Below are 10,763 nucleotides of genomic sequence, written 5' to 3'. Positions count from 1 at the left end.
TGAGGAGCGCAGGATAGCGGAGGTCCTAACTATCCTTCAGCTATGTGGGTTTGATCCAGTGTGGGTTTGATCCAGTGCCCACCAGCCCTGTCCAACAAGCCCACCAAGTCCCTGTAGCTGAGCCACAGCTGCAGATTCTTCAGCTGCTGCAACACCAAACCCAGATGTAGCATGTGATACTCCAGCAATTTCATCAGGTTAATACACTGAAGGCTGTCATTTCTCGGATCATCAAAGCAAGCGGGCGCAACCGGGGGGGGGGGGGGTTTAGTCCTACGATTTTACCGTGGTGATATGTACGTGGCCTATTTTCGAGTAGTATAATAGGGGTGTAAATGGCGCCACCAACGTCAAAATAGTCCGTCCCCGAAATGCTTTAAAAAAAAAACAATTTTTTTTCTGCGGCCAACAATTGTGTGGTAACATTTTTAAAAAAATTCAAATTTCCAAAAAAAGAAAAAATTAGAAAAACAATTTGTGAGCCCCCCCCCCCCCCAAGCCAAATCCTGGCTGGCCCCTAGTGAACAGGAGCATCAGAGAATGCACATTAATAGAAGTCTACATAGTGTTCATCCCCAGAGGACCACACAGCCCCAGCAGGTCCATGTTTCACCCGTGTCCATCAACGAACCAGATCCCAGTCCAAAAGAAGCCCCTCGTGTCCCCCCTCGAAGACAAGTCCCCACCGTTGCCCCAACCAGTGGCCAGTCAAGCCAGGGTATTGGAGGCATCTGATGTAGCCACAGTCACAATCTGCGTCAGGGACAGCAACAAGATCCTGCCATATCAGGAGAGTGGTGGAACTTAAGCTGTCAAATCCTATGAGGACGAGCCGGAGTACAAATTGGCACGTCGAGCAAAATCGGTACAGCGACTATTGAATGTCTGGGATCACCTGGAAGAGAGAAGGGCTTGCTTCTCTACAGGAGAGGAGAAGGCAAGGGCAAGTCTCAACTGGTACCAGTACTACCCCAAAGTTTAAGGGAGAGAGTACCTCATAGTTTGCATGACAGTATGGAGACAGGAGGATACGGCCATGTCCTGAAACAAGTGAGGGGGCCGGGCGAAACTTTTGGCCCAGCCTGCACAACGACACCATGCAGTACATGAGGCAGCACCTGAAGAAAGTGAAGCTGCAGGAGAAGATGACAACCAAAGCTCCCCCTTCCCATGAGTCCCAAGATGTGCCTCCTCCAGCCTCTCCTCCACCTCAATACGCAGATGTATTTCCAGACGATCACCACCAGCAACGAGAACAGACTTCAGACTCCAATTCCGTTGATGAAGACTGTCTCTCTAGCTCCTATACGAATCCGTGGAAATCTTCACCAGACCTAGGCATGTAATCAGATCATCAGTCCAATCCCGAAGTAAATAATTGTGTATATATAGCAGTATTTTTGTGTGTATGTTTTTTGTGTTGTCAGGAGCGCGAGCCAACATTTTAAAGATGGCATGAGTGTGGCAGGGCCAACTTTTACTTGTGAATTTTCATTGTGTATTAATATAGCAGTAGCCCCCCTTAGATAAGAAATTTCTGTGAGAAAGTTTTCCGTTCAGATAGCATTTGCGCGCATTGGCTAACTGCGTGGTCTTAAACAGCTGCAGCCAGATGCTTTATTATATACATATAGGTCTTGATAAATTACCCAGGATGCCATCCTCACTTCCTTCACAAGATTCTGTGAAGCTCATCAGCCCTTTCCATCCCAGCAGTCATACACAAATGCGTCAACAAGCGTCAACTGGCGTCAATTGGGCAGCGGCAGCGGTCATCAAGGTTTTTTTGAACATCAGAAGTAGCTTTATATGGTAGAATTAAATAGCGAAAAGGAACATCTTCATCAGCATACGCTTGTTGACACTAGCTTGTTGACCCATTTTAGTAGGACCCCTTCCCAGCGCCCTGTTTGCAGAGCGCGGGAGGTATATACAAGCGAATTGCTTAATTTGAGTAAATAATTTTTTTTTTCAAGATCAGCATCCAAAATTTTTCGAGATATTTTTTCAAGCCTATATATATGCAAAATAAATCATTACACAACCTTGTGTAACCCAATGTAAACCTAAAGAAACACAAATGTGCTATATTTTTTGGGTAGGACCACCCATTTTACACAATTCTGCTCGAAATCTGCTAAAATTTTCTTTCTGCTAGATGTTCTACTAATTCCTTTTTTCCCAAAAACAATCTGTCAGATCTAGCCGCGAATCGGCCAAAACGGTCAACGGAGAAAATAAATTTAAAATAACAATCACACAACCGTAAAAAAGTCCATTATATTGGAAAAAGATTTAAAATTCTACATTTGGCTTTTTCAGATTCCCCCCCCCCCCCAATTTTTCAAGATAGGTCTCAATTTTGCAAGATCTCTTGAAAATTGTTTCAAGTAGTGGCAACCATTAATATTTCGCTCGTACCCCCCGATGAGCTTCACAGAATCTTGTGAATTAAGGAAGTAGAGATTGACCTTCGCATACAGCTAGCGCTCGCTACGCAGGATGAGCACCGGTGTAGCATGAATTTAGGTTTTATGAAATACGGACTCTTTGGTGGTATTGCGCATGCTCATGCATAGATTAAAAGGACGTACGTCACGTGCCATTGTTTAACCAATAAAAGGGAAAAAGAGTCCGATTTTCATACTAGTCCGATTTTCATGTGACACCGGAAGCTAGTTTGTGTGACGCATTCTACGTCACAGGTCACGCAAATCTATCCAATGAGAGCTAAAATGACGTCAGCCCTGTCCTGTTTGCAGGGCCAGGGCGGGGGTACGAGCGAATTATTATAATGTCTATGGTGGCAATGTTGTGCCCATTCTTGAAAATCACGCATTCTCGAGAATGGGCATGCACATTCTTGAGAATGTGCAACTGGATCCTTGCTCAATCTTGGCAAAAAATAACTCTTCCGTATTGAGCGCACATTCTTGAGAATGCGCGACAAGATAACGGTCTTGTCGATGCCGAGCACCGGCTGCGCTTGGCAAGTCTAGCTGAATCCTCGTTCACTGATTCTCAATAATTATACTGTTGCAACGCAAAGCGCTGAAAAGTACATGTAGAGTGGATATGATAAGTAAAGGCGTATTGATATGGGGGGGGGGGGGGGGGGGAGGACCGGGAAAATATAAGAGACATAATAATACTAGTGCAAAGAATTCTGATTTTTGGGATAATAAAAGCGGGGGGGGGGACGTAAGAATGAAAAATGTGAAGAATGAGAATGAATACTGCGACATCCCATAGTGCTTATGCTATTTCCCATTTAAATTGCCACCAATTTATTGTTCACATCCCACCATAACGTCGCAGAGCTGGATTCTATCTAGCCAAAAGAGCAATTTTGGCAGCTTCTGGACATCGTTTTTTTTCGTGGCACGCATATGATACATGCAGGGACTTGTAACTTGTCTAGCCTAAACAAAGCACTTCCCAGACTAGTTCCCAGTCCTCCGTTATTACAAAACTTCCCATAGTGGGCAGAAAAAAGCAATAATAACAGGTTTAATTTGATTCAAATTATCGTAGTTATACGAGTACAGAAGCATAGCACATTTTCTTTCCTCTTTATATGAATTATTTCCCTTTTAACCGCTATACAATTCATTTAACATAATTATGTCGTGCAATGTTTGTTAAGATTGGGCAAAATTCATAAATTGTGCACGTGATATTCCCACCCAATCTTAAGAATGAGCGCTCATTCTTAAGAATGCGCGCCCATTCTCGAGAATGTGCATGCCCATTCTCGAGAATGCGTGATTTTCAAGAATGGGCTCAACAGTAACACTGCCTCTTGACGGCGCTTGTACATGTATGCTGCTTGTGAACAATAGAGGTCGTTGCTATTTACCTAGCTTAAAGTTCATCAATCATGTCAATGGCATGGTGCGGTATCTTCAACTTGTTCAAGGCGAGTTTTAATTTTTTGTACTATTTGGTTTCTTGTTATTATAGTTGTACTTTTTTAAAATTAACTTAACAATAAAGGAAAGAATGTTGCATCCGGACCCCACTTTTGGGCGATCGTGTAGTGTAGGGCCCGGTTCCTAGTAAGCCTGTAATAAGGGACCAACTAGACCCGTGAACGTGGCTATATACATAGCCACGCTTCAGTCTATAGTAAACACACTCTATTGTGATCCGCTGTTACTAAAATGGAGTGACCGTTCTAGCCGAATTTCGGCTACATTTGACAGAATATTTGCATACAAATATGAGTTGTACAGAAAATCAGCAGAAATTTTTTTCTGCAGAATTATGAAGATGAAGGAAAATAAAAAGATTGGAAAGAAATATGGCACATTTGGTTTGAAAAACCTTCTTTTTTTGAAAAATCCTTAAAACAAACCCTTGCACAATGGAACAGCAATATAAACTGGGTGATTTGGCAGACTTTCGAAGTGGATTTAGCAGAATTTTACATGGTATTACGGTCATCCTGCCATGTAAGACGGTTAGTCGGGTACCCACTGGTGATGCTTCTTCTGTTTTGCGCATGCGGAACTCGGGGTACCAGAGTGTCATGCCTGGCCTTGATTTCCTGATCATTTTGAAAACATTCGTTGTGACAAAGTTGTGCCGTACTTTACATCAAATTTCTTGGCAATGACAGATCCAACACTCGCGGAAATTCACAGGAGGCCCAACAAGTAAGTGATTCACATATTGGCGAAATTATACATGGTTATATGTAGCGGATCAAAAGATAGAATGCTGTCGCTAGCATTTACCCGACGGAAGCGCGTGGCGTTGTATACAACGCCACTTTCACGGGTCTAGGGTAGGGACCAACAAAATGCACAGTTTAGACCGACCCAAACTATAACCAACCCAGTGCTAGCATGGCTAGGCCTAGTTGGAATGTCGGTCACTTCGGCACCTAGCCAACTCGGCACCTGCCAACTCGGCACCTTGCCAACTCGGCACCTTGCCAACTCGGCACCTAGTCGGCACCTAGCCAACTCGGCACCTGGCCAACTTGGCACCCGAATTTTGCCTCTTTCTCATAACTTCCAACTCGGCACCTGACTAACTCGGCACCTGACCAACTCGGCACCTGTCATCCTGAAAGCTAAATGCTGTTTTGCCATTATTTCACAAAGCATACGTACCCCATCTCGATTATAGACTGATTTATTTATTCTTTTTTTTTTTTTTTTTTGGAGGGGGGGGGGGGGGGGGGGGCTGGAACCGGTCATGCCGGTGGCGCTGTGCGGCCAGGCATGGCACTTGTCACCGGCCGTGGACCGTGGCGATCAGGCGTGGTTCTAGAGCCAATATTTTTTGGGGCTAGCAAGGTGAACCGCCAGAATTTTTTTCCAGGGAGGCGTGCTTAAATGCCAACCGGTTATTTTCTCCAGACACTTAGGCCTCTGAAAATCAATACGTTTGGCGGGGGGTGGGGGGGGGGGGCGGCTTGTATCATATTTTCAAGGGGGAGCACTGATAAAATCCCACAATCGGGCACACTATATTAACTAAAAGTGTACAAATGCACCCTTCTCAGTTAGGGGGAGATTGTTCCCATGTACGTCAAATTCTTACATTTTGCTAGTGCATTTTTTTGTGAAAGATTTCCATATACGAAGTTCACTCAACACCCCGTGTACAAACCCTATGAGATTGGACTGAAAAATTATAAGTGTTTTCTAAGAAAATGCTTGTATTTTCTCACTTCTCAACATGACTTTGATGACATGCAATTGCTATCTGGGGGCTTAGTCAATACAGAGGAAAATGAGTGAACTTCGTATACATGGAAATTTTTCCTTTTTTTTATGGATTTTTTAATGTTGCTCAAAATACTGGACTAGCTTCCTCCATACTATTGTGAGCCACACGTACAGTCACAGTGGCTGTAGGCTACGCTAAATGTGGGGATTAAATACATTTTTTAGGAAATCAAAATTAGGACTTTTTTGCCTAAGTTTCACTATTGAAGATACATGTAGGGGCCTACTTACCAGATCCTGGTTAAAACCCGGAAAGAATCAAATGTCAAGTGTGTTATGACCTGTGACCCAGAGAAATATTAGGGCTATCTTTTTTGACAAAATCACTTAAATTTTGCCTGAAGAGTAGTACTAACTTAACACCTACATGTACAAAAACATAATTCGATTTATCCTGGCTATTAACCAGGTACATTTAAGTATCTTCCATGGTGAATGTCAAGTGAAAAATAAAAATGTGCAGGACGCCTAGCCATGTACATCAGGTCCATTGGCTTTCTGTTCAACTGATTTTTGCTTGCACCTGAAAGTTTGTGTTTATTTTAACAAAAGTGTTATGTCAGCAAGTTAGGGCTGTCCATTTTTTGATAATTTAGTATTTGATTACAATACGTGAAACTGTGCTTGACCGAATATATTCGGATATTGAAAAATTCAAAACTGCAAGCTGCGTGCAGCGCTGGTCAAAAGTTGCATGCAGAGTGCGCCAGTTGAATTATGCATGCGGCGATCGATTTGGAGTGTTACGCAGCAAGTATTTTATGCTTTGATCTGTCAGAAGGATAGAAACAATGAACAGCCGTCAACAAAAATGTAACCGTCGACAAAAACATTGGCACCTGATAATAAAACTCAAGAACCTTCAACGAAAAAGAAACTCAAAGAAACGTCACAGTTGTGTGTATGTCAAGTCAAGTCAAGTAGTTAATCATTTTTTTTTTTAAGTCAACTCAAACCTCAAGTAATTTTTTTTCTAAGTCAAGTCAAATCTGAAGTAAAAAAAAGGGCAAGAGGAGTCAGACTCAAGTCCGAGTTGGCGACTCTAGTCAACAACACTGGTTGGTGGAGTCACACTGTGTGATTGTCAGCGGATGCTACTTTACACAAGCACTATTGATACGGTAGTCCTGACTACCAATGCTTTGGCGACCAGTCGCACTAGTCGTACACATCTTTTGTAGCACAGGTCCACAGGAGGCAAACAGAGAGTGATATATGGAACCCGAAGTGTTAAAAATGGCATATGACAAGAAACACAATAAATGGGGCCACTTATCTACTGTCACGTTAGCAGTTTTTTCAATGGTTGTGATTTTTTTTGTTAAATACCTGAAACAACAAAAGAAGAATTTCAACAAATGAATGTAAATGGACATGCAGCCTTTCGCTAAAGATCATTTGAGTTGATTATTTATATTACTTTTTGACATTATCCTCAAATTTTCATCAACTGTATCGTTTTCCGGCCATATTTGATGGAATTTTGAGGGTGATTTAAAAAGAAAAAAGAAAAAAAAAGAAATGATTCAACACATATTACAATGTACATGTATGATAAGCATGATAAGCCTTCATGTACACATGTCCCTTAACATTTCAAAAACTTTTTTTGGTTTTTCAGGTACTGTAAAACAAAATTGCAACCATTGGAAAAACTGCTAACGTGACGGATGCAAAGTGGCCCCCTTTATTGTGTTTCTTGTCAAATACCATATTAGGCCTACAGCAGACAAAAATTGTATGTTATATTGTGGTGTGAAAAGCGTATTTGATGCGCAACTCAATGTACATTAGGTAAATCATATGTAACACACTTTTATAGACTGGACACATGACCGGGTAGACCAGTGAAATTACACGTATCAAAGACACGATATAACAAGTACAGTTGATTTGAAAACTTACTCTCCAATCTTTGATATATGTCTTCTTCTTTTTTATTGTAATAGGTAAATATTTCAGAACAACCAACATAGCAGTGGAGTCCTCTGTGGGAATGGATCAAGACACGGCCAGGAAGCTTTTCGAGGAAGGAGCAACACTTCTCTTTCTCAACGTCCCCCCTGGCACAGAATTCGGCATCGACTACAACACATGGAACACCGCGGAGAACTTCAAGGGAGTCAAGATGATCCCACCGGGAGTGCACTTTGTGTACTACAGCGCTGTGAACGTCAGGGAGCGCAGTACCGCCCCTCGCATGGGGTTCTTTCACTGCTTCAAGCGGCAGGAGGTGATGGTACTGAGCTGGAGCAAACGAGACGAGGATGCAGTGGAGCACTTCTTGGAAGACGGCGAGGAGGCAGAGTATCGGGGACGTCTTAGAGAGTTTGATCCATTCTTAGGATCCTACCCTTACGAAAGCTTGAAGAAGTGGGTGTCGCTAACTAGCCACATCACGGAAGCCTTGGTCAAAGACTTGATGCCATCGTGTGGGAAGATCTTTTCAGCTCCGCAGTTGATTGCAGATGACAAAACCCGGACATCAGCCCAGAGAGCTGAGTTAGCAGAAAGCCGGCGTCTGGAACACCCTGAGGGTGCAAATACCAGTGCCGAGGATCTGCTACCCAGGATGCACAATGAGCCAGGGACAGAGATCCGGTTCAGTCCCATCCCGGATAGGAACTATCCAGTGGGAGCTTCTGCCGCTGAGATCACCAAGTACTCCATGGACCTCAGTTACACCCTGGAGAGCATGCTGAGGACACATTACCCAGACCACCCCAGCGGTATCCTTGGGGAGATCCAGTTTGCCTTTGTCTGTTTCCTCGTTGGACAGGTCTACGACGGCTTTGAGCAATGGAAGCGACTGGTCCACATCCTATGTGCCTCTGAAGAGTCCCTCATGGCTCACCAGGAGCTCTATGCTAGCTTCATCACTGCACTCCACTTCCAGCTCAAGGAGGTCCCTGCTGACTTCTTCATCGACATCGTCTCCAAGGACAACTTCCTGACCACCACCCTGCGGGAATTTTTCACCAACCTGGAAGAGGCGGAGGTCAGTCAGCCGATAAAGGTCAAAGGTCGGCGATTCAAGGACAGCCTGACTAAGAGATTCAGGTGGGACTTTGATGCTATGCCAGACGACGATGCTCCAGTTGTCGTGCAACTCTGAACTCTTGCCCTCTTGACTTTCAAGTTTTGTGGATTTCCTGTTACTTGCAGACCATCTGTTCACAGTGTCTGCAATGCGGTACGTGTTTTTGTGATGAAGTCTTTTTTTGGGTGCAAATTTAACACTACCCATTATAAAGCAGTTGAGGAATTTTGTACAATCTGGACTCCGTTCACATGCAAGTACCCCCTCAAGCGGTTACAAAAGGAGACTTTAAATGAATTGCTGTCGAAGCCTGATGCTCACGTGACAACACAAATGCGGAAAAAAAATATGAGAATGTAAAACTATTGAATTATAGTCATGTATGAACTTACATGTGTACAACAACCTGAGCACTTTATGGTTTCATTGATTCTTCAATAAGTAAACAGCAGTACGTAATTTTTCCTCGGATCCACTGATTTCCTCGGTTTTTACCTCTCATAAATGCCATTACAAATTGAAAAATACTGTACAAAATCTGGTGTGTATTTTGGAGCTTCTTTGTTTTTTTTCTTCTAAAATCCCAGTTGCATGCCTGAAGTAGACAAACACAATGTCATACAATGTACATTAAGTAAAGGTGCTAATGAGTTAATGTATGTACCCCTAAATGGTGTCATCATAGCGCACTCATTCTGTCACGCATATGGTCTACGGACTCAATGCGCGAACAAGAGAGGGCACTTTTTTAGCGCTTTCAAGATACACAGGTGCGCGCACTGGTTGGCTCATGTATAGCGCAAAGTACGCATTATTTTGAATGTGCCAAAAGCTGTAGTACGGTATCTTTGCCTGAGTGTGGGCATTATAAGCGATGCGTATGAATACAGCCGAACACCTTTATAACAAGGTCCTTAGGACTTTACAAATTGCATTGTTATAACAGACCAGTACCTTGTATTATCAGTATTGGAAAACAAAGGAAAACAAAGGAAAACAAAGACTTGGGACCTAAACTTTTGTTTGTTGTAAGCAGGACGTTGTATTAACAGTGCTCTTCTTATCAGGGTTTGACCGTACATTCATCTCCAACAGTGGTCCTCGACTCTCCCTTTATTAACGTTGAGGGGGTAGTTCAAGTGCATGGTACCATTTTCAATAGTGATTCATCCTTTTAATCTAAACCTCACAAAAATAGTGTGGTGGACGTTGATCAAGTGACATCGCTCACATTGTTTAACACTTTGAATACAAAAATCTATGCAGATATTCCGTTGATGATTGAATATTTGGTATATTTTGCACAGGCTGTATAGGAGCAAGTTGGGGACAAGAGCCACCATGAGATCTGTGCATGAACAAGAGAGGGCGCTTTTGAACCACGTTTGAGGACCCATGGGCGGGACACAATGCATGTGCCTGGTTCGCAGGTACACTGATTTTATTCCGAATGTGCACAAAGCCATACATGTACATGTACTATCTTTGAGTGAGCATTACTCGGCAATGCGTTTGAATGTCTCTCCATGTGGTCTTCCCGAACTCTCTTTTTCTTAGGCCAAAAAAAAAAGTCTCTGGTTTCTGGTATGCGCGCGCGTCGCTGTAGCCATGCGCGTCGGCAAAATGAAACAGTTTTTTTTTTCAATGAAATATGATGTCTCAAACCGCCAAATTCACTGGTTTGACTGGAATCCTGCTGCTGCACAATTTTAACGTGTTTTAAGATGGGGTTATGATCGAGAATAAGCTTGATGTGGCCTCCCTGGACTCCCGTGTATTTGCACGAAGTTAAGTCGGGCACCATTTGCAGTCATCAGCCGACATTTGAAGCAAAAAAAACAGGTAAAAAAAAAAAAGCCGCGTCGACGCACCACTTTTTGGGCAAGCTCCATACCAGAAACCGGAGACTTTTTTTATTTGGCCTTATCTTTGATGGGGTTAGGGGTAGACAATGTACTTGTGCACATAGTTCATTAGAAGTT

General features: G+C 43.0%; 1 protein-coding gene across 1 annotated transcript; it reads left to right on the top strand.

The window, feature by feature from the left end:
• The first annotated feature begins 3,830 nt into the window (after nucleotides 1-3,830).
• LOC119733201 (protein AAR2 homolog) lies at nucleotides 3,831-10,425 on the top strand. The gene is made up of 3 exons (XM_038206790.1): nucleotides 3,831-3,919; nucleotides 7,691-8,934; nucleotides 10,089-10,425. Exons 1-2 carry the CDS (start codon nucleotides 3,892-3,894, stop codon nucleotides 8,854-8,856), a joined length of 1,194 nt encoding a protein of 397 aa, XP_038062718.1. The 5' UTR covers nucleotides 3,831-3,891; the 3' UTR covers nucleotides 8,857-8,934; nucleotides 10,089-10,425.
• Nucleotides 10,426-10,763: the final 338 nt, after the last annotated feature.

The sequence above is a fragment of the Patiria miniata genome, unplaced genomic scaffold, assembly GCF_015706575.1.
Source record: "Patiria miniata isolate m_02_andy unplaced genomic scaffold, ASM1570657v1 HiC_scaffold_25, whole genome shotgun sequence".
NCBI lineage: Eukaryota > Metazoa > Echinodermata > Asteroidea > Valvatida > Asterinidae > Patiria > Patiria miniata.
This window is presented reverse-complemented; position numbering and strand designations above follow the sequence as displayed.

Coding starts and splice junctions, on each gene's coding strand:
- LOC119733201 (XM_038206790.1), top strand. CDS start 3,892: ATGGTGCGGTATCTTCAACTTGTTCAAG. Junction 3,920..7,690: donor GTATCTTCAACTTGTTCAAG/GCGAGTTTTAAT, acceptor TTATTGTAATAG/GTAAATATTTCAGAACAACC.